This window comes from Orcinus orca, chromosome 15, assembly GCF_937001465.1.
Source record: "Orcinus orca chromosome 15, mOrcOrc1.1, whole genome shotgun sequence".
NCBI classification, from domain to species: Eukaryota; Metazoa; Chordata; class Mammalia; order Artiodactyla; family Delphinidae; genus Orcinus; species Orcinus orca.
The window spans coordinates 59,791,368-59,815,469 of NC_064573.1; the positions used below are offsets into that span (position 1 = coordinate 59,791,368).

Here is a 24,102-nt window from a genome sequence, read left to right on the forward strand (position 1 = left end):
ACTCTACCCAGCAAGGATCTCATTCAGATTTGACAGAGAAATCAAAAGCTTTACAGACAAGCAAAAGCTAAGAGAATTCAGCACCACCGAACCAGCTCTACAACAAACGCTAAAGGAACTTCTCTAAGTGGGAAACACAAGAGAAGAAAAGGACCTACAAAAACAAACCCAAAACAATTAAAGTGGTCACAGGAACATACGTATCGATAATTACCTTAAACGTGAATGGATTAAATGCTCCAACCAAAAGACACAGGCTTGCTGAATAGATACAAAAACAAGACCCATATATATGCTGTCTACAAGAGACCCACTTCAGACCTAGGGACACATACAGAATGAAAGTGAGGGGATGGAAAAAGATATTCCATGCAAATGGAAATCAAAAGAAAGCTGCAGTAGCAATACTCGTATCAGATAGAATAGACTTTAAAATAAAGAATGGGGCTTCCCTGGTGGTGCAGTGGTTGAGAGTCTGCCTGCCAATGCAGGGGACACGGGTTTGTGGCCCCGTCCGGGAAGATCCCACATGCTGCGGAGCGGCTGGGCCCGTGAGCCATGGCTGCTGAGCCTGCGTGTCCGGAGCCTGTGCTCCGCAACGGGAGAGGCCATGGCGGTGAGAGGCCTGCATACCACAAAATAAATAAATAAGTAAATAAAATAATGTTACAAGAGACAAGGAAGGACACTACATAATGATCAAGGAATCAATCCAAGAAGATTTAACAACTATATATATGCAACCAACATAGGAACACCTCAATAAATAAGGCAACTGCTAACAGCTATAAAAGAGGAAATTGACAGTAACACAGTAATAGTGGGGGATTTTAACACCTCACTTAACACCAATGGACAGATCACCCAAAATGAAAATAAATAAGGAAACAGAAGCTTTAAATGACACAATAGACCAGATAGATTTAATTGATATTTATAGGACATTCCATCCAAAAACAGCAGATTACACTTTCTTCTCAAGTGCACATGGAACATTCTCCAGGACAGATCACATCTTGGGTCACAAATCAAGCCTCAGTAAATTTAAGAAAATCGAAATCATATCAAACATCTTTTCTGACCACAACACTATGAGAATAGAAATGAATTACAGGGAAAAAAACATAAAAAACACAAACACATGGAGGCTAAACAATACGTTACTAAATAACCAAGAGATCACTGAAGAAGTCAAAGAGGAAATCGAAAAATCCTAGAGACAAATGACAACAAAAACATGACTATCGAAAACCTATGGGATGCAGCAAAAGCAGTTCTAAGAGGGAAATTTATAGCTATACAAGCCTACCTCAAGGAACTAGACAAAGAAGAACAAACAAAACCCAAAGTTAGCAGAAGGAAAGAAATCATAAAGACCAGAGAAGCAATAAATGAAATAGAAACAAAGAAAACAATTGCAAAGATCAATAAAACTAAAAGCTGGTTCCCTGAGAAGATAAACAAAATTGATAAACCATTAGCCAGACTCATCAAGAAAAAGAGGAAGAGGACTCAAATCAATAAAATTACAAATGAAAAAGGAGAAATTACAACAGACACCACAGAAATACAAAGCATCCTAAGAGACGACTACAAGCAACTCTATGCCAATAAAATGGACAACCTGGAAGAAATGGACAAATTCTTAGAAAGGTATAACCTTCCAAGACTGAACCAGGAAGAAACAGAAAATATGAACAGACCAATCACAAGTAATGTAATTGAAACTGTGATTAAAAATCTTCCAACAAACAAAAGCCCAGGACCTGATGGCTTCACAGGTGAATTCTGTCAAACATTTAGAGAATATCTAACACCATCCTTCTCAAACTCTTCCACAAAATTGCGGAGGAAGGAACACTCCCAAACTCATTCTATGAGGCCACCATCACCCTGATACCAAAACCAGACAAAGATACTACAAAAAAAGAAAATTACAAAGATACTACAAAAAAAGAAAATTCATCACTGATGAATATAGATGCAAAAATCCTCAACAAAATACTAGCAGACAGAATCCAACAACACATTAAAAGGATCATACACCATGATCAAGTGGGATTTATCCCAGGGATGCAAGGATTCTTCACTATACACAAATCAATCAATGTGATACACCATATTAACAAACTGAAGAATAAAAATCATATGATCATCTCAATAGATGCAGAAAAAGCTTTTGACAAAATTCAACATCCATTTATGATAAAAACTCTCTAGAAAGTGGGCATAGAGGAAACATACCTAAACATAATAAAGGCCATATAAGACAAACCCACAGCAAACATCATTCTCAATGGTGAAAAACTGAAAGCATTTTCTCTAAGATCAGGAATGAGACAAGGATGTCTGCTCTCACCATTATTCAACATAGTTTTGGAAGTCCTAGCCACGGCAATCAGAGAAGAAAAAGAAATGAATACAAATTGGAAAAGAAGTAAAACTGTCACTGTTTGCAGATGACATCATACTATACATAGAAAATCCTAAAAATGCCACCAGAAAACTACTAGAGCTAATCAATGAATTTGGTAAAGTAGCAGGACACAAAATTAATGCACAGAAATATTTTGCATTCCTATACACTAATGATTAAAAATCTGAAAGAGAAATTAAGGAAACACTCCCATTTACCATTGCAACAGAAAGAATAAAATACCTAGGAAAAAACCTACCTAGGGAGACAAAAGACCTGTATGCAGAAAACTATAAGACACTGATGAAAGAAATTAAAGATGATACCAACAGATGGAGAGAGAAACCATGTTCTTGGATTGGAAGAATCAATATTGTGAAAATGACTATACTACCCAAAGCAATCTACAGATTCAATGCAATCCCTATCAAATTACCGATGGCATTCTTTACAGAACTAGAACAAAAAATCTTAGAATTTGTATGGAGACACAAAAGACCCCGAATAGCCAAAGCAGTCTTGAAGGAAAAAAACAGAGCTGGAGGAATCAGACTTCCTGACTTCAGACGATACTACAAAGCTACAGTAATCAAGACAATATGGTACTGGCACAAAAACAGAAACATAGATCAATGGAACAAGATAGAAAGCCCAGAGATAAACCCACGCACATATGGTCATCTTATCTTTGATAAAGGAAGGAAGAGTATACAATAGAGAAAAGACAGCCTCTACAGTAAGTGGTTCTGGGAAAACTGGACAGCTACATGTAAAAGAATGAAATTAAAACACTCCCTAACACCATACACAAAAATAAACTCAAAATGGATTAGAGACGTAAGTGTTAAGACCAGACACTATAAAACTCTTAGAGGAAAACATAGGAAGAACACTCTTTGACATAAATCACCGCAAGATCTTTTTTGACCCACCTCCTAGGGTAATGGAAATAAAAACAAAAGTAAACAAATGGGACCTAATGAAACTTAAAAGCTTTTGCACAGCAAAGGAAACCATAAACAAGACAAAAAGACAACCCTCAGAATGGGAGAAAACATTTGCAAACGAATCAATGGACAAAGGATTAATCTCCAAAATATATAAACAGCTCATGCAGCTCAATATTAAAGAAACAGACAACCCAATCCAAAAATGGGCAGAAGACCTAAACAGACATTTCTCCAAAGAAGACATACTGATGGCCAAGAAGCACATGAAAACCTGCTCAACATCACTAATTATTAGAGAAATGCAAATCAAAACTACAATGAGGTATCACCTCACACCAGTTAGAATGGGCATCATCAGAAAATCTACAAACAACAAATGCTGGAGAGGGTGTGGAGAAAACGGAACCCTCTTGCACTGTTGGTGGGAATGTAAATTATTACAGCCACTGTGGAGAACAGTACGGAGGTTCCTTAAAAAACTAAAACTAGAATTACCATATGATCCAGCAATCCCACTACTGGGCATATACCCAGAGAAAACCATAATTCAAAAAGACACATGCACCCCAATGTTCATTGCAACACTATTTACAATAGCCAGGTTATGGAAGCAACCTAAATGCCCATCGACAGACAAATGGATAAAGAAATTGTGGTATATATATACAATGGAATATTACTCATCCATAAAAAGGAACGAACTTGAGTCATTTGTTGAGACACGGATGGATCTAAAGACTGTCATACAGAGTGAAGTAAGTCAGAAAGAGAAAAACAAATATTGTATATTAATGCATGTATGTGGAACCTAGAAAAATGGTACAGATGAACCGGTTTGCAGGGCAGAAGTTGAGACACAGATGTAGAGGACAAACGTATGGACACCAAAGGGGGGAAAACCGCGGTGGGGTGGGGATGGTGGTGTGCTGAATTGGGTGATTGGGATTGACATGTATACACTGATGTGTATAAAATTGATGACTAATAAGGACCTGCAGTATAAAAAAACAAAACAACTAATACTAAACTTTCTTTGGGTTATTTGTATGGAAATACATTAATATAAATGTTTCAGACATTACATGAAATTTCTAAAAATCTTATATGTTCTGGTATAATGTTGTAAGTCATAATTCTAGTTATTACTTTAAAATGTATATCTCAGAAATAACTAAATTTCCTTGTCAATTGCATTATTATGAACTTTCATCAAATCTTCAACCGTGGTCATTTTTTAAGTCTTTTGTCATTTACAGACAGTTCTGGGTGTACTCTGATGCTTTTGCAAAAATGTTCCTATAAAAGGGTTTCATCTTCAAGGAATTCATGGAAAAGACTCTGACAAATACAGGTTTCTGGTAACTGACTGTACTGCTGAACTGAATGAATAAGCATTTTCAGAACGCTAATGGAAAACTGATGAATTCATAAAAGTGCCAACAAAAGATCAAGATGAAAAAAAATTACATGGGACTGAGTGTACTGATGAGGATGATTATAATTTTTGTGACTTTTTGTTTGAATAAAAAAAAAATTCAAAACAAACCCCCAAAACAAAAAGACATTAAGAAAAAAACTGAAAAAAACACATAGCCAGCTTGATGACATCTAAAATTCCTTTCCCAAGATGCCTTTTCCACAAACATTCTACAGCTTTCTGCTCTCCATTCAGGCTTTCTCCTAGGATTTTTTCCTTTCTCATTCTGAAGTAATCATTTTACTTGCCTTACTACGTTTCATACAGTTTCCTTTCACCCATATTATTTCTGAGTAGTTTTAATGACTTATAGTGATTAGAATTCTTAACCCTTAGAATCCTTAATTCCTAGTGAACACTAAGAAGTAAGTAGTTGTGGACTGTTACATTATCATTCTGTTGATTGGCAAGTTTATAAATACATTTTCTAATTTCTAGAAGCACATATCCTCATTAAATTTCCCAGCGTGGCACAAAACTTGTTTGCTAATAGACCCAAATATCTTTAGTTCCTCTATAAAAAGGAAGCCAAAAGTAGATCAACATTTGTTCAGTAATTAATGTTTCAGTATTTTATCTTATTTGGAAATGACCTAGATATTCAATGAATATCCATCATTTATACAGAGATAAGTTAACTTTAAGGTTTCAAGTTACAAAAAAGATTTTGGAAACTATTTTTAAGTGGATAGACCATAAAGTAAAGTATAATTATTATTGAAAAGTTTATAAATTTTTATATTACATCTATTTAATTCACTTGTTCTTAACATTAATGTTTAGTCATGAAAATTTCATGAGACATTAAACAGCTAATCATCTTAAGTTATCCTTCTTGCTGACAAATTCTGTAACAGAGAGAACATAAGCGTATTTGATTTTTCATAACCCTAGGTAGAGTAGGAGTATTAATATTATAGTTCATGCCGATAACTCTAAAGACATGCCTGTTTTAATTAAACCAACAAACTTAAACTAGCTTTTATTTACTGAAGACTATCCTACATCAGGTGAACCTGAAAAACATTTGGGTTAGTTTCCACATTTTTGAGACTATACATGATTTATATAACACTTGTTTGTCTTTAAGCCAATTAAATAGAACTCTGTACAAATTAACTTTGGTAATACCATTTGGAGGTAGAAAAAACTGACACATATACACACAGACATAAACATAAAGACAGACACAGACAGATGTCCTGTAGTGTTTATTTTTAAATTTTAGCCTTGATTAAAGACTTAAACAAAAGACATGACACCGTAAAACTCCTGGAAGAGAATATAGGCAAACATTCTCCGACTTAAATTGTACCAATGTTTTCTTAGGTCAGTCTCCCAAGGGCATAGAAATAAAAATAAAAATTAACAAATGGGACCTAATCAAACTTACAAGCTTTTGCACAGCAAAGGAAACCATAAACAAAATGAAAAGACAACCTACAGAATGGGAGAAAATATTTGCAAATGACGCAACCAACAAAGGCTTAACTTCCTAAATATACAAACAGCTCATATAATTCAGCAACAACAAAAAACAACCCTATCCAGGTTGTTTAGGTCCAGAAGACCTAAATAGACATTTCTCCAAAGAAATAAAAATGGCCAATAGGCACATGAAAAATATTCAACTTTGCTAATTATCAGAGAAATGCAAATCAAAACTACAATGAGGTACCACCATACACCAGTAAAACAGCCATCATTAAAAGTCTACAAATAAATGCTGGAGAGGGTGTGGAGAAAAGGGAACCCTCCTGTACTGTTGGTGGGAATGTAAACTGGTGCAGCCACTATGGAAAACAGTATGCAGGTTCCTCAGAAAACTAAAAATAGAATTGCCATTTGCCATACGACCCAGCAATCCCACTCCTGGCATATATCTGGACTAAACTATAATTCAGAAAGATACATGCACCTCTGTGTCCACAGCAGCACTGTTCACAATAGCCAAGACATGGAAACAACCTAAGTGTCCACTGACAGATGAATGGATAAAGAAGATGTGGTATGTATATGTATATACATGTGTGTACACACACACACACACACATGCAAATGGAATGTTACTCAGCCATAAAAAAGAATGACACAATGCCATTTGCAGCAACATGAATGCAACTAGAGATGATCATACTAAGCGAAGTCAGTCAGAAAAAGACAAATATCCACACTTACATGTGGAATCTGAAATATGACACAAATGAACCTATGAAACAGAATCACAGACACAGAGAACAGACTAGTGGTTGCCAAGGGGGAGGGGGTTGGGAGAGGGATGGAGTGGGAGGTAGGATGGATAAACAACCAGGTCCTACTGTACAGCACAGGGAACTATATTCAATATCCTGTGATAAACCATAATGGAAAAGAATATTTTAAAAAAGTGTATCTATATATATGTGTAACGGAATCACTTTGCTGTACAGCAGTATTTAACACAAAATTGTAGATCAACTATATTTCAATTAAATAAATAAAATTTTAGCCACAAGACAGGTATAATAATGCAAAACTCACTAGTTTAAAAGAGAACAGTTAGATCCAAATTGCGTTTCTGGCAGATGGAATAAGTTTACTGGCTCAGATGGCTTCAACTTTTCACTAATATCTGGTGACAGTTTTAAAGATTTTTCATAGCCCCCGTTTTCAGTAGCCTCTCCTTTTTCCCTGATGAGAATTGCATAGAGAAGGCCGGGGAGAGTACTTACCCCTCACAAGGCACAGAGGAAGAATGTTCCACCAAGAAGGACTTTTGCTCCCTAAATCCAGATCTTTTATGACACCTACAAGCCTTCTGAGATGAACAGGGGAGGTTCAAGGATTGGTAAAAAGCATAGATGAGCTTTGGATTGTTTCTAGAACCGCATTACTGTTCTTGTAAAGACTCGGTTTGTAAGACAAGTTCAGTTGTTTTTAATTCTTCAAGGAATTGGGTGGGAACCTGATTGGTACCAAGGGGCTGCCCACCTAGCCAACTACATTTGCTTCTTCATATCAGGGAGAAGGTCAACTAAGATGGAAATCAGAAGATCCCTATGTTCTAGATTTAGAGCTGTGTGTCTTTGCAGAAGGACTTACTAAAACATTCCAAAGGCTTCAGAATGTTTTTCTTTCCCTCTGGGTATATAGTTTCATTCCAGCTTTGGACAGAAGGCCTAAAAGAAGTTCCTGTCAGGCTCTGAATATCAGCTTCCAATTTGGCCAACTTCTGACCACAGAGCTGTTTTTCAAAAAAAAAAAAAAAAAAAAATCCTTTCAAATATCTTGTCAGGTTTCAGCCAGGACAAACTGTGAATATTATCGGCAGTAGTGAACAACCCCATGAATGCAAGTGGCATTCCCAATGAGGGTGCAAAAGATACCCAAGATGGAGAGCCACCCGTAAAGAAAGTAAGCTTTAGACAATCCCCTGAGAGCTGGCAACAGTCTATAGGACCCTGGCCGCAAATGGGGTGCAGCCCATACTTCTGCCTGGCCATATTTTGGGGGCCTCCAACCTGACGGTAACTAAGCCAAGTTCTCAGGACACAACAAGAAGGCAATAGGTGTCCCTGGGAGAGAAAGGATCAGCAACCACTGGGTACCTGAAAGCACAGTCACGTGTCACCATCAATACTTAATTCTAACAAGTATTTTTTGCCTGCTAGTCTGAATTTGGAAAGTGACTTACAATATGACATTTTACCTTCCTCTCAACCAGGCACAGCAGTGGAGACCTGGCAGAACTGACTTTGGTAGAATTCTTACCCTTCACCGGCTTCTCCAGTTTTCCCAGGATCCCGTCTGCAGGCGCTGGGGTGAGCTGGGTGTCCCAGGGGGTGTCTTCCTGGTCACCAGACACTGCAGAGGAGGAGAGAGAAATTTCCCTCACCCTTTACAGTGAGTGCCTGGCTGAGGCCCCTTTTTCTCTAGGACACCTCATAAATGGATAAACTTATCTAGATTAAAAGTTCTCCTCTGTAGCCACTGTAATTCAAGATTATCTTTGGTAAGGTTAACCTGCTTGTTCAGTCTTAAACTTTTATTCACCCGAGGCCTCATGGACCCAGCACAGCTGAAGTCAGACCCAGTTCAACTGCAGACACAGTCTGGTTTACAAGTCAGATCCAGTTGAACCCAGACTCAGTCCAGTTTCTAAATTCCACCTAGTCTGACTCCAGCCAATTTCCAGACCCAGTCCAGAAAAAGAAATGTTCAATTAAAGTCTGAAAGCTCATGACGCAAAAGCTGCAGAACTAGGATTTGAGAAGGGCCTCAAGACCTCCAGAGGCGCCCTGAGAAGGCAGCAAGCCCCAAGGGCCCAGCGGGTGCCTATGCCTGGTTGCTCCTTGCTCCTGGGGCCATCAGGGTTCTCCTTCAGATCCCACTTCTGACACGAGAACTGTTAAAAGATAAACTGAGGCATATTAAAAAATTTAACAGTTTATTTGAGCAAAAATTGAATCAGGCAGCATCCAATCTGGCAGATAAAAGGAGTTCCAAGAAGCTGTACAAAGAAAGGCAAAAGGGAGCAGGAACAAGGAAGTTATCTTAGGCCAAAAAGTGGGTTAGTTATTGCAAAGTTACAGAACTCAGACGTTGTGGGTTTGGTTCCGGACCACCGCAACAAAGCGAATATTGCAATAAAACAAGTAACACAAATTTTTTGGTTTCCTAGTGCTTATAAAAGTTATGTTTCCATTATACTGTAGTCCATTAAGTGTGTGATAGCGTTTTGTGTAAAACAATATACATACCTTAATTAAAAAATAATTGCTGTTTGGAAAATGGCACCATCGATAGACTTGCTTGACTCAAGGTTGCCAGAAACCTTCAATTTGTTAAAAAAAAAAAAAAAAAAAAAGGCAGTCTCTGCAAAGCACAATAAAATGAGGTGTGCCTGTATTTGCCTTTAGGAGATGTCAGGGGTCTATCAGTCAGATGACCAGCTAGTGCGGAGCAGGCGATTCCCGATTGACTGGTTTAAGATTCCATTTCTGGGAGAGCTGAAATGGTAATTTAATTCAGTAGTCTAGGTGTGGTAACGTGGGGCTCCACTTGGGGCCTGAGTCTAGACTGAGGCTTAAAGCCCCTGGGTGTGGCTGCCTGCACCATCACCGCACAGCCTCGAGACTGAGAAGGAATGCAGCGGCGCCTGCAGGACACCTGGGCCCAAACTTCCGATGGGGTCAAAACAGATGAATTTGGGGGGCGGGGGGAGAAACAGGCATGATGCTCATCTGAACCGAGGGTCCCAGGTCCATCAAAAGGCAAGAAGCTGCTGCACATCCCAGTTACAACTGGAGAAAGGAAGAGCTGCTCTTGGGGCTGGGGGGAGGGGTGTCTGTAGCCTTCTGAAGGAGGGCCCACCCCAAATTGTTGCGTTTCTCACAAGGGGATAAAAAAATATATCATTTACTGCTAATAAGGTTGTCTCAATGCCATCTGCTGTTGGCCTTCAAACCGGGCGCAGTAGGACAGAAGGAATGGTGAGTTCTCTGGATGAAGCGTTAGCTTGGCCGTCAGGTGGGGCTGCCCACGGCACACGCTACCTCAGGGCGACCCTGCTGGGGACAGTGTCTCCTGAGAGGTGTTGCTCCTGGGCTTCAGTCTGTTGACTTAGGTTGGCCTTACTGGGAGGTTGCCATGTAAAACGCAGATGCCCTGTTACAGCTGAATTTCAGATCAACAGTGACTAATATTTGAGTATAAGGTTGTCTAATACTTAATTGGGTGTCCCGTTTTGTTTTGTTTTTTTCTTCCTGAGCCCTTTTGCCTAAAGCAGTGACCTCAATAACATACTCTTTTCCTGGCTTTTCTCTCCTTTTCTGTATGTTTATTTTCAGTCCGGCCACCCTACCTTAGCATCTCAACTAACGACTGGGCTGATGACGCCTAGTACAAAAGATCAGAGTGGTCCCAAGTGCTGCACAGGTCAGAGCTATTGTTCCTTGAGAGAGATGGGAGGTGACCCAATGTGGTAAACGTAGGACACAGTGCACGACCCACAGACAGTACATGTAGGCGACCTGGGGTGGACCTGGGGGCGGATGGATTAGACCTGACCAGGTTTGGCTCTTGGCCTTGACTGTCAAATCGTGGGGACACTCGCTAAGCAAATGCACACAGGCTGCTGCTGATACCTGTGGGCTGAACTTGGGCACCAAGGGAAGCACCTCTATGAGATGTCGAACCAAACGGAGCAGGGGGGCCGCCACCTGATCCTGCCACCCTGTGCCTGCCGGGCCTCTCGGCCGCGGGGCCCCTGCAGGAGAGCAGCCCTGGGAACCCTGCGCTCTGGGCTCGCCCACCACTCAGCACCGTGCTGCCAGCACAGCTGCTGTGGTCGTGACCTCCTGTCCCCATGTGGGCATGGACTCCGAACGCATCAAAGCACTGACGTGCAACTGAGAAAATAGAGTACAAATACTGAATGCCAGACAACCTTTTTGATTCTGTGCTGTTGGAATTAGTGTATCAAATTTATGGAAAGAGTGTTAATCTGGAAAAGGTAAGATCCCACACCCACAGGGTCTTTCAAGGCCTTGTTATCAACAATGTCCCCCTGCTCCTGTTAGGAGCACAGGCCTCAGGCCCCACCCTGGACCTGCTGGGTCATAACGTGCGTTTTAACGGGATCCACGGTGACTGAACACACAGCAACATTGCAGCGGCCCTGTCCTAAGTCACCAGCACTTTACTAGAGATACTTAAAAACCAAAACACACCAAAACCCCGGAAAAATCTCAGAAGAGGACCATCCAAGACAGGTGCACACAAACACACACACACTCCACTGTTCCTGTTCTCGTTCTGCCTGAGGCCCTGGGAATGTCCTCTGGGCCCGGCCCCGCCTGCACTGAGACTGTCCCAGTGTCCCTGTGAGAGGTCCCCCGCCTCATCCTGCTCTCCCTCCCCTGGGCGTCTGCCTGGGGAACGGTCCCTACAACGTCCTTTGCTCCAGCATTTTTGAAAGTGGAGGCCCGCCTGCTCCTGGCTGGGACACCTCTCGGGTTCAGTGCAGCGACATCCACGGGGCCGCAGGCCACCCAGCTCAGGGGCCTCCAGGAGCTGCTCACAGCTTCCTCATGGAACATCTAACGACACTACCCAGTAGATGTTCGCATCCAATTAATAACCACCATCAGCTCATGAACACTAAACACAGCTGATCAGGGTACTGACTAAAAACTCTGCATCAAATCTTGCCAAATTTAAATCAGCCAAATATACCCTCCGCAAGACTTGTCAGACATCAAACTGTCACAGTGCTATAAAACGTCCCAGGGGGCTTCCCTGGTGGCGCAGTGGTTGAGAGTCCGCCTGCCGATGCAGGGGATGCAGGTTTGTGCCCCGGTCCGGGAAGATCCCACATGCCGCAGAGCGGCTGGGCCCGTGAGCCATGGCCGCTGAGCCTGCGCGTCCAGAGCCTGTGCTCCGCAATGGGAGAGGCCACAACAGTGAGAGGCCCGCGACCCGCAAAAAAACAAATAAACAAAAAAAACGTCCCAGGGACTAAAATCTGATCACTTGCTAAGTTTCTAGGAAAAGAATTTTTAAGGAAAATAACTTCTGTCAGATGAGACTAAAACTAGACCATTAGTTCCCTATGAGAATGGTCCAGGAATGAACTTGGGTTAGTGGAGTTCACAGCAGAAAAGGACTACAACAAAAATGAATCACAGTTGGTATTTTGCGTTTACAAATAGTCAAGATGTTCTCAAGGTCAGACCTCCACTAGGGCAAAACACTCGTATTCAAGGGGTCACAAAACGCCCAGTTTGGGAGTTTCTGGTGGAGGATTTGAGAGTCCAGCTTCTGGTGGGGAGGAGACACATGAGCCCAGGGCTGTGCCCCAGGCAGGTCACCCGGGAACACCCCTCAGCGGGGCCCCGTCGTCCCTCTCCATGCACCCTGCTCATCTTGATGCGTTTATAAAGGTGAACGCGGGAAACCTCGAGGTCCTGCTTACTCACATCTATTCCCAGGCTCACCTTCTGTAACTGGTTTCACTCAGAGGATCGTCACCTTCCAAGAGGCATGGGCTCGGCTCTGAGCTGCTGGGAGCCTCCACCTTTTCTTCCCTGTCGCTCACTGCTTCCAGCTCCTGGAATCCTGCACAGAAAACGTTACCGCACAAGGAAAGCAGCACAGGTGTCCGGGGCCCGGGGCGCAGCGCTTTTCCTGTCAGGGGTCAATTTAACATCAGCTGCTCCCACCTCCTGGGGGCATCCCCGACACACCGGGCCCACCCTCTGGGCCCCGGCACCCACTCCCTGGGACCTAGTGCTGCCAGGAGGAGGCCCACCTGGCGCCGGGCAGGGGTGCAAGCGTCCCGCACGGGCTGAGTTGCCAGGCCGGCTTTGTGACGGCTCCGAGGGCCTCAGCCCTTGCCAATTCAGGGTTCTAGAGGGTTCTAGACAAACTGCACGGGTCTGCCATCAGAAGTATCTCCAGGGCTTAAGGACAAAGCTCACAGGCAAAAAGGTGACCCCCAAGCCACTAAGAGTCAAAGAGGAGGGCTGGTGGCCTCGGGGTGGCAGATTCAGGGCAGGACACTCACGTACTCGCGAGAGCTCGCAGGCGCTTCCTCCCGGGCAGGGATGCGGGGACCGGGGACCAGGCCCAGCCAGAGGAGGCAGACGAGGAAGGGGCTGCAGGAGGCGGTGGAAGAGAAACACCAGCCATGGCCAAGGACATGGGCTGAGCAGGAAGCTCCAATTTCGGGGAAAAAAAAAGTTTCCTCTTCACCCTGGTCACTCAGAAGTCCCACATCATCACAGAATTTCTCCTGAGATTAGCTACCCAACATCAATTACCTATGAGGACATACCATTATTCATTTTTCTACTGTGAAATTAAAAGATTTGGTTACTAACTGGTTTGCAGGCTGTTTTTGCCTCTGGGGGCATCTGGAAGAACTGTGGAGTCGTCAGTGTCCCGCTGCCTCCAGGAGCCGGTTTCCTTCCGTCCTCTGGGCTTGGCGGCCATGACTCCATCCGCACCTGCGGGAGGACCCGGGGCCACGGCGGGAGGGCTGCACTGTCGCCACTAAAGAGCGAGCTGAAATCAGGAGCCGATGGTCCAGCCTCGTCTTCTTTGAGCGCCGTCAGTGATGGTTCAAACCGGGGCGGCCTCGGCCATTAAACGATGCTGGTGGCCTTCCCCGTCCACCGCCGCGGAGGGACCTGGCATCACGGCTCTTCGGGATCCGAGGGTGACATGGGCCCGCGTGACGCCACACGGGAAGAGCTGGCCTAAATTCAAGTTCTTTACCCCAAAATGGACTATTATTATTACCACTGTTTTAAAAGACTGCAGCTATTAGTGTAGAATTCTTATTTATAGAACTGAAGTTTGGGGGAGGGGCAAAGTATATTATTATAGCTTAATAGCAGAGAACGTGCACCTCAAAAATTAGGCTAAATGACATCAAAAGAGATCTCACCCTCCTTCAACCTCTGCTCTGAGGCTGATTGACAGATGCCTTCCCCAGCCGCCACCACCTACCACTCCACAGCCCCGCCCTTATTACCTGTGCCCCACCTTACCTGTGTTTACTGATTCATTTGTCTCAGTGGAATCTGGTCACACATTATTCCCAGTGCACAAATAGCCAGCTTATAATGCAAGAGTAAGAGACCGAAGGCTCATCTGTAATGACATATACAGGAAGCAGCCTGTGTATCCCCAGATCTACCCGCCAAGGCTCAAGGCCCTACTCGGCTTAACTACAAACCTGGGGAGTCCCCACTGGCTGAGGAGACAAAACCAAAATCACAGAAGCACCGCGGCCGCTCAGAGGCCAAGGGTCTTCCAACCTGGGCTCAAAAAAGCAACGAGCATCTCTCCACAGCCCTTCATAAAAGCACATTCACGCAGCATCTCACCTGATGCAGACACGCGTGGGCAGGCAGGCTCCACCACCGCCCCTTGCACGGGCAGACCTGGGCTCGGAGGCCTCTCCTGGGAGTGAAGACCCCAGGGTGAGCCCCAGGTGCACGCCTGCCCTCGGTGGGGGGCTGCCCAGGAGGCCCCGCTGCCAGCCAAGAGCAGAACTGGCCCGGGGGTGTGCGCAGATTTCAAAGAAATTACCCAACTAGTTAAAAGACATATTTTAATCTAGTTTTCCCATTTTATACTAAAATCATTAATACAGATCACAAATTGCATTTATTCGCAGATATCTAGAAAACAGTCAAAAGTGTATCTATCTCTCTGTATAGATCTTAGTAATAAATTTTATTTGAACAAGAGAACTTGTGCACAAGAGTTGAACAGCATGATTACAGACTGCGGCCCTCCCCGGGGGAGGCACAGGTATGTACAGTATGTGAGACAAAGTTGCACCTCAGAGCTGATCATGATCAAGTCAAAAACGCCTGACATACAGTATACGTGCTAATAAATTTCCTTCAGGTCATGACCAGCATGAAAAAAAATCAGGACACAGATACTCAGCAAAGGCTCTGTAAATGTGCACAGCAATATGCTGCATTTAAGAGTTAAAATCAGACTCTACTTAGTGTTAGCATCAAGCCCTCAGGAGAAATCCAAAAAATATCTCCTTTCCCGTTCACACACTTGGGGCTGGACTGGGCAGCTGGCCGCAGACCCCACAAGGGCCTTGCCCGTGTGGACACAGCGAGGGTTAATACTGGAGGTCTCTTCCCCATCCCGGCTCGCGGCCGCCTTCTGGCTGCACTTCCACCTCTCAGTCATTAAATTAAACCAGCAGAAAGCAACGCAGGCCTCTGGGAGTCCCATCCCTTCCACAAGGAGAATGCTAGGCCAATTCAAGTTTCGTTCAGTCAGGAAGACAGAAGGATTTAAGGCTTCGGTGACGATTATAATCCTCTGAGAAATTATTTTCCCTTCAAGTCAAGATAATAATGTTTACTGTACTTTCTCTTGACTCTGAAAATCCCTGGTATCGGTGTAGGTAACTTGCACCTGCAATCAAGTCTGCAAGGGAGGAAGGTCCCCCACAGCTGTCCCAGGCCACGTGTGGTCACGAGCCAAACCTCAGCTCCCCAGAAGTGGGGAGACCCCGGTCCACGCCGTCTAGTAGGTGGAGGAGGCCGTGCTCATGGCATCTTCAGAGATCTTGGTGCTGGCCGGGTGGATGCTTGCGAAGTACTTGACGTCACTGTCACGGTCCATCTGAAGAGCCATGATGGTCTGCTCCACGGCCTCCTGGTGACAGCTGGCAGAGGTTAGGAAATACTCTGGAAACAGGAAGAGCAAATCACAAATGAAATTAGCTTTGTTGGATTATAAACAGTAACCCAAATTGATTTGTGTTCTATGAAAAACATCCCCAAATGTAGGAGAATGAGAAGATTTATCTTGTTTTCTTGTATTTTTTTTTTTGGGCTGTGTTGGGTCTTTGTTGCTGTGCATGGGCTCTCTCTAGTTGCAGTGAGCGGGGGCTACTCTTCATTGCGGTGCATGGGCTTCTCACTGCGGTGGCGTCTCTTGCTGCAGAGTACGGGCTCTAGGCGCACGGGTTTCAGTAATTGTGGCACGTGGGCTCCGTAGTTGTGGCTCGCGGGGTCTAGAGTGCAGGCTCAGTAGCTATGGCGCACGGGCTTAGCTGCTCTGCAGCATGTGGGATCTTCCCGGCCCAGGGCTTGAACCCGTGTCCCCTGCACTGGCAGGCGGATTCTTAACCACTGTGCCACCAGGGAAGCCTCTATCTTGTTTTAATAACAGTCTAAATCTCATGATGTTTAATGGCAGCAATGTTAGTAAATATGTTAAAACTTGTACTTGTTACAGCTATTACTTAGCTCAGTAAAAGGAAATACATTTCCAAGTACAAACCACACACACAAAACCAGAGTCCTCCCTGTCTGTTCAATATGATAAATTCCAAAGGAGAAAAAAGAAGCGACGTTAATTTGCCCATATTCTTTGAAGTCTATTACAAACTTCTTTCTGTGCTTTGTTCGTGAATTCACACATTCAAATGATATTTATTAGGCATTTCTGGGGGATTACAATAAGTAAAACAACCTGAATCTTAAGGTGCTCATGATTTGCAGCAAAGCAAACGCTAAGGGGCACGTCTTCCGCCTAATGAATGAAACGCAGGAGGAAACTCAAACACGCCTCCCACCCCAATGGCAGCGACAGACGTTCACGTGGGGCGAACCAAAGGCAGTATTCGTCACACAGTCCTCACTGAACTTCCAACTTTTCAAACTACTAAGTTTTAAATTATAAAGAAAAATTCATCTAGAACAGAACAGTGAAAATTCAACATCGCTCTCCTCACCCCTTAATCGTCTTTGTGTCCTTTCTCGACACAAACCACCACTACCAAGTCGCAGCACATTCTCGGACCAGACTATTCCTCTGACCCCAACCCTTCCGCTCGGGCGCCCACCTGCCCCGTGTCCCCACCACCTACCCTGCTCCTCGCGGGTCGCCCGCCTACCTTTTTCTAGCAGAGTTTGTCGCAGCGTCTTCGCGAGGAGCACGCGGACATTCGGAACCCTGTCGTTTGCCAAGGTGAGCAGGTGTGGCATCAGATGCACAGCGAACTGGTCCATGGGCAGGCATTCATCTTCAATGACGGTCTGGGGACAGAAAGACCTGCTTCAATCTGCCGGCTCAGTCGACCAGGCCGTAAGTAATACCAGCTCGCAAAACCTTTTAGAAACAACTTAAGTGCCTCAGGTTTCAGTTACAGCTTTTAAAAACAATATTCCAGGCACTCAGGAGCTCAAAACAAAATGATACAGTTAAGTCCCCGCAGAGACGCACAGCTGTGACCTGCCCCACGGAGGCCTGGCATCACAGTCATGTTCACAGCCGCAGACCCGCAAGCTCCGTGGACCAGGACGACGGCCAGGGCAGCACCGCTTTCGGGAGCTCGGGGGACGGAGCGGGGAAGGGTGAGCCAGATGGCGAAGCTCTGCCCTCAAGGATGAGAGCGAGGGTGTGGAGGGGGGCAAGGGGCCCAAGGAGACAGGCAGCCGGTGTGGCCGCACTCACCTGGCAGACAAAGACGAAGGCCTGCCGCCCGGACCACCGGGGACAGCGGCCGAAGTTCTCCACCAGCTCGCGGATGAGGTCCACCCCGAAGGTGGGCGGCGCAGCCCGGTGCAGCTTACGCACCATCTCGCCAACCTAGGGGGGCACGCACTGGTGAGCCACACCTCTGCCCAGTGTTCTCACCAAACGTGTGCTGGGCTAAGGCTGTAAGAACTTGAACACGTACCAACTTGTAGGAAATCCAACGAACAGAAGAAACTTTATCTGCGCACAGATTCAGGGCAATGGGGCGTAGATAATCATAAATGTCTCTGGGGCTGTATAATTCTAGAAGTAAGATCAGCTGTCTACAAAGTGAATTATAAAAATACAATTACAACTCAACAGTAAACACGACAAATGAAAATAGGTTGCTCGTCTGAAGCGTGAGTCACCAAGGTCGTGTCTGTGAGAGGAACACATGCAGAGACCAGCGATTGGCCTGGACGCTGTGTGTCTGGATCTGCATCTAAACAACACACACGTTCAGGACACAAACACTGCGGAACTGTATCCACGGCGACGGACACAGCAAAGCACGTCCCGGCTGGCTCCATGGGGACACGGCACACGGTCCCGCGGTGACTGCTGAGGACCTGCTGGGAAACTCCGGTCCACACAGCAGCCGTCTAGTGAGAAGGCGCCAGCAGCCTCAGGCAGCCTTCTGTGTACCAGTCAGGCTCCGGGCAGCTTCTCAGGGAGGCTCCGGTACCAGGGGTAGGGGACACGGGGAGGCCCCTCCTGCGCCTACTCCCACCAAGTCACCGAGAACCGGGGACCAGGGCGTCCCCCATCGGCCTGAGTGGAGGAGGCAACGACACCCTCCCAGGAGGACCGCAGACACGCTGAGACTCCCACCTCCCGGGCTGTGTCTGTGGCGGGTTACGTGTGCCACCGGCAGGAGGCGGACGACACAGACAACCAGCGCAGCGATGAGCCGCCCTGCCCGAGGGCACGCGGATCCCCCGGGAGGCGCCCCGCAGACCCCCTCCCAGCCTGGGGCGCACAGGGAGGCCTCGCTCTCAAGGAGCAAAAGCCTCCTGTGGCCGGCGGAGGGTCAGCGAAGCCTGTCCGCGCCCCCGCCCGGGCAAGGCCAGGCTGCAGCCGGAGACAGGGGATAGGAAAAGCCCGTTCCCGGCGTGGAGCCGCAGAGCCTCCGAGCCAAGCGCAAGTCTCGTCCTGCTGCGGAGGCGCAGGAAGCACTGCCCTGACCGAGCACGGGTCCAGGGCAGAGACACGAGCCCCGGGGCGGGTGGAGGCTCTGGGGAGCCCAGCACACAGGCCTCCCCAAGACCGAGGCCGAACCAAGGGGCAGAGGGCCTCCCCTCGCCCAGCACCCGGCGGCCTCCACCACGGGGCAACCGCAGCCCAGGGCTGGGAGGGTGGAGGGGCACAAGGAAGGAGGGGCACGTGCACGGGGGTGGGGGGGGGGGTGGAGGGGGGCAGAGGAGTAAAGGGATACCGAAGCGCAGGGCCGGAGGAGAGCGGGTAACGCGGAGTCGAAGAGCCGAAGGGATACAGCGGCGGAGGGATACAGGGGCAGAGGGTGCGCAGAGAACGGGACGAAGAGGCCCCCAGCCCCAGCTCCCATCATCAGCAAAAGGCAGCGGCAGCCCACGGCTGGACGAAATGAAGTGCAGAGGGCATCGAAGGTCATATGGAGACACCACCACCCAACCCAGCACCTGCTGCCTGGACGGCCTCTGCCGTCCACACCAGCTGCAGAGGAGGCCAGGCAAGACAGAACTCAGGGCAGTTATCCTGTCACGCACCGAAAGAAACTCAGCCCTAAACTCCGTACCCAGCAAAGATACCTTTTGAAAATACAGGTGAGGTCCAGAATCCAGAATATTTAATAAAGAACTCTTACAATTCAGCAACCCAATTTAAGACAAACAGCCCGATTAAAAAATATGCAATGGACTTGAATAGACATTTCTCCAGAGAATATATACAAATGGCCAACAGCACATGAAATGGTGCTAAACATCACTAAACATTAAAGAAATGCACATCAAGACCAAAGTGAGACGCTACTTTACACACACTGGCTGCAATTAGAAAGAAAAAAAAAGGAAAACAGCAAGAGCCAGGGAGGATGTGGGGAAATGGGAGCCCTCATCCACTGCTGGTGGGAATATAACCCGCTGCAGCCATTGTGCACACGGTCATGCAGCTCCTCAACAAGTTAAACGCAGAATTACTGGATGACCCAGCAAATCCACCTCATAAACCTTTTATGAGTACATCGATGCTCACAGCAGCACTACTCACATCAGCCGGAAACAACCCAGATGAATGGCTTAAAAGGTCGTATGTTCACTCAGAGCATTATTCACGGCTGCCACGTGGATGGACCCCGACAACACTGTGCTGAGTGAGGGAGCCGTGCACAGAGGCCGGGGGTTATGCGGCGCATCTGGACCAAACGCTCAGAAAAGCAAACACGCACGGAGACAGCAGACTGATGTCTGCGGGGCCGCTGCTTATGGGCGTGGGGTGTCCTTTTGGGAGGACGAAATGTTCTACAACTAGATGGGGGGACACTGCACCAGCAGCAAAAGTGGTTATGGGTATTTTACCACAATTAAAAAAAAGTGAAGGTGACACGGTCTTATAAAAAAAAAGCTGAGAAAATTCACTGCCAGCAAGACCTGTGTTACAGGCAGTGTTAAAGGAACAGGATACCAGGCAGAAACTTGGACCCACACAAAGTGATGAAGAAATCCAGGAAAGGTAAAGATGAAGCAACACACACCCCCCAAAACAGTCTGATCAAGTATGAGAACTTACTCAGCCAGTTCAGCTCGAAAGCGCCAGTTTCTACTATTGTCTGTCACCAAAAACTCCTGAAGTTGATACAGATATTCTCTTCTTTTGTCAATATGAAGAAGCTGAAGAGACAAATAAAAATATTCACTAGGACACGGCAGAGACATTATTTCCTTTACCACACTGCTTAAAAAACCTCTAAATCACATGGTTAGTTCTTCTGAAGGAGAGCAGATGTAGTAGGTACATTTGTTTTAAAAATTGGTATTAAGTCCATTTTCCCTGATAATCCCGTTTATCTTCAAGAGTCATTCTCCCCTTTTGAAATATTTGCTTCTTGAGCCAGTGAGTGGCCTCTACTGTCCACTGTCCCCGGGCAAAGCTATACCAGAACACTCCTGTGACATCCTTATTGTCACACACCCTCTGAAGACAGGGATTATGCTCCTACTCATAGTGTGAGCCCAGTGGACAGCACTGTGATGCCACATTGTAGGTGCTCAATAAATATCTGAGTGAAAAAAATAAGTTTATCCCAATAACCGTTCTATAAATATTTAAGAGTAGGTTTATAGTTAACAAGGGGGAAAACCCTAAAAGTTGATATAAACAGAAGCAAATAAATTTAACTGTACATCAAACAGATAAGAGTCACACAGAAAAAGTCTAAGTTTAAACTCAGTATTGTGACCATATATCTTCATGGAACATGTTCCAATGACAGAAAGTGCTGAAGGAAATCTTGACCATTACCTGGTTAATTTGATGTTGGAATAGTTCTAAAACGTCGAATTGAGCAAATGACTAAATAATTTAACGTTTTTGAAAACAAGAGTTTTTACCACAATAGAAAAGAAAAAAAATGTGAAAAAAGGAGAGGAAATGGTACTGGACTGGAAGATGCAATATGAACTAAATAATTTTTTAAACCCCCCAAACCAAAAAACCCCCTCCTATCCCCTGAAAAAGCCTAAAAGAAATGACGTCCGGGAGCAATGAGCACATCTAGTTCCTGGATCTTGGCTTCTAAATCCCAACTCTCCACCAGAAAAGACCTGGGCTCCTCGGGGAGATCCTGACTCCCAGCTGGAGCGAAAGGAGAAGGTAGGCCTGAAAGTAAGACGTGCCTGGCAGTGAGGGGGCCGATCGAAAGGACACAGGAGTGGCTTTAAGGGGCTCTTATTCGCCACATTTGATGGTCAAAACAAATGACAGGAGGAGCTTCAAGACGGTGAAAGAGTAAGACGCGGAGATCACCTTCCTCCCCACAGATACATCAGAAATCCATCTACATGTGGAACACCTCCTACAGAACACCTCCTGAACGCTGGCAGAAGACCTCAGACCTCCCAAAAGGCAAGAAACTCCCCACGTACCTGGGTAGGGCAAAAGAAAAAAGAAAAAACAGAGACAAAAGAATAGGGACGGGACCTGTACCAGTGGGAGGGAGCTGTGAAGGAGGAAAGGTTTCCACACACTAGGAAGCCCCTTCGCGGGTGGAGACTGCGGGTGGCGGAGCCACGGAGGAGAGCGCAGCAACAGGGGTGCAGAGGGCAAAGCGGAGAGATTCCCGCACAGAGGACCAGGGCCGACCAGCACTCACCAGCCCGAGAGGCTTGTCTGCTCACCCGCTGGGGCGGGCAGGGGATGGGAGCTGAGGCTCGGGCTTCGGAGGTCAGATCCCATGGAGAGGACTGGGGTTGGCTGCGTGAACACAGCCTAAAGGGAGCTAGTGCGCCACGGCTAGCCGGGAGGGAGTCCGGGGAAAAGTCTGGAGATGCCAAAGAGGCAAGAGACTTTTTCTTCCCTCTTTGTTTCCTGGTGCGCGAGCAGAGGGGATTAAGAGTGCTGCTTAAAGGAGCTCCAGAGACGGGCGCGAGCCACGGCTATTAGCACAGACCCCAGAGACAGGCATGAGACGCTAAGGCTGCTGCTGCCGCCACCAAGAAGCCTGTGTGCGAGCACAGGTCATTCTCCACACCTCCTTTCCGGGGAGCCTGTGCAGCCCGCCACTGCCAGGGTCCCGTGACCCAGGGACAACTTCCTTGGGAGAATGCACGGCGTGCCTCAGGCTGGTGCAACGTCACGCTGCCCTCTGCCGCTGCAGGCCCGCCCCGCACGCCGTGCCCCTCCCTCCCCCTGGCCTGAGTAAACCAGAGCCCCCGAATCAGCGGCTCCTTTAACCCCGTCCTGTCTGAGCGAAGAACGGACGCCCTCCGGCGACCTACACGCAGAGGCGGGGCCAAATCCAAAGCTGAGCCCCTGGGAGCTGTGAGAACAAAGAAGAGAAAGAGAAAGCTCTCCCAGCAGCTTCAGGTGCAGCGGATTAAAGCTCCACAATCAACCTGATGTACCTGCATCTGTGGAATACATGAATATACAATGCATCATCCCAAATTGAGGAGGTGGACTTTGAGAGCAAGATTTATGATTTTTTCCCCTCTTCCTCTTTTTGTGAGTGTGTATGTGTATGCTTCTGTGTGAGATTTTGTCTGTATAGCTTTGCTTCCACCATCTGTCCTAGGGTTCTGTCTGTCCTTTTTTTTTAATTACTTAAAAAAATTTTTTTTCTTATTTTTTATTTTAATCACTTTATTTTATCTTCTTCCTTCCTTCCTCTCTCTCTTTCTCACTCTCCCTCCCTCCCCCCTCTCTCTCCTTCTTTCTTTCTTTCCCCCCTTTTATTCTGAGCCGTGTGGAGGACAGGCTCTTAGTGCTCCAGCCAGGCGTCAGTGCTGTGCCTCTGAGGTGGGAGAGCCAAGTTCAGGACACTTGTCCACAAGAGACCTCCCAGCTCCACGTAATATCAAACGGCGAAAATCTCCCAGAGCTCCATCTCAACGCCAAGACCCAGCTCCACTCAACAACCAGCAAGTTACAGTGCTGGACACCCTATGCCAAACAACTAGCAAGACAGGAACACAACCCCATCCATTAGCAGAGAGGCTGCCTAAAATCATAACAAGGACACAGACACCCCAAAACAAACCAAAGACGTGGACCTCCTGCCCACCAGAAAGACAAGATCCAGCCTCATCCACCAGAACACAGGCACTAGTCCCCCTCCACCAGGAAGGCTACACAACCCACTGACCCAACCTTAGCCACTGCAGACAGACACCAAAAACAACGGTAACTACTAACCTGCAGCCTGCAAAAAGGAGACCCCAAACACAGTAAGTTAAGCAAAATGAGAAGACAGAAAAACACACAGCAGATGAAGGAGCAAGATAAAAACCCACCAGACCAAACAAATGAAGAGGAAATAGGCAGTCTACCTGAAAAAGAATTCAGAATAATGACAGTAAAGATGATCCAAAATCTTGGAAATAGAATAGACTAAATGCAAGAAACATTTAACAAGGACCTAGAAGAACTAAAGAGCAAACAAACAGAGATGAACAACACAATAAACGAAATAAAAATTCCCTAGAAGGGATCAATAGCAGAATAACTGAGGCAGA

General features: G+C 46.2%; 1 protein-coding gene across 7 annotated transcripts in view; it reads right to left on the reverse strand.

Annotated features, from left to right (window-relative positions):
* Positions 1-14,925: 14,925 nt before the first annotated feature.
* Positions 14,926-24,102, reverse strand: part of PPP4R1 (protein phosphatase 4 regulatory subunit 1) — a 62,753-nt gene continuing 53,576 nt past the window's right edge. For all 7 annotated transcript variants that reach the window (XM_049698512.1, XM_049698513.1, XM_033439403.2 and 4 more), the window contains 5 exons: positions 20,660-20,760; positions 18,054-18,174; positions 17,828-17,962; positions 17,268-17,409; positions 14,926-16,053 (listed from right to left, as the gene is read on the reverse strand). In XM_049698512.1, coding sequence (XP_049554469.1) covers positions 15,890-16,053; positions 17,268-17,409; positions 17,828-17,962; positions 18,054-18,174; positions 20,660-20,760 — 663 coding nt within the window. In that variant the 3' untranslated portion in view covers positions 14,926-15,889. The remainder of the gene's footprint in view (positions 16,054-17,267; positions 17,410-17,827; positions 17,963-18,053; positions 18,175-20,659; positions 20,761-24,102) is intronic.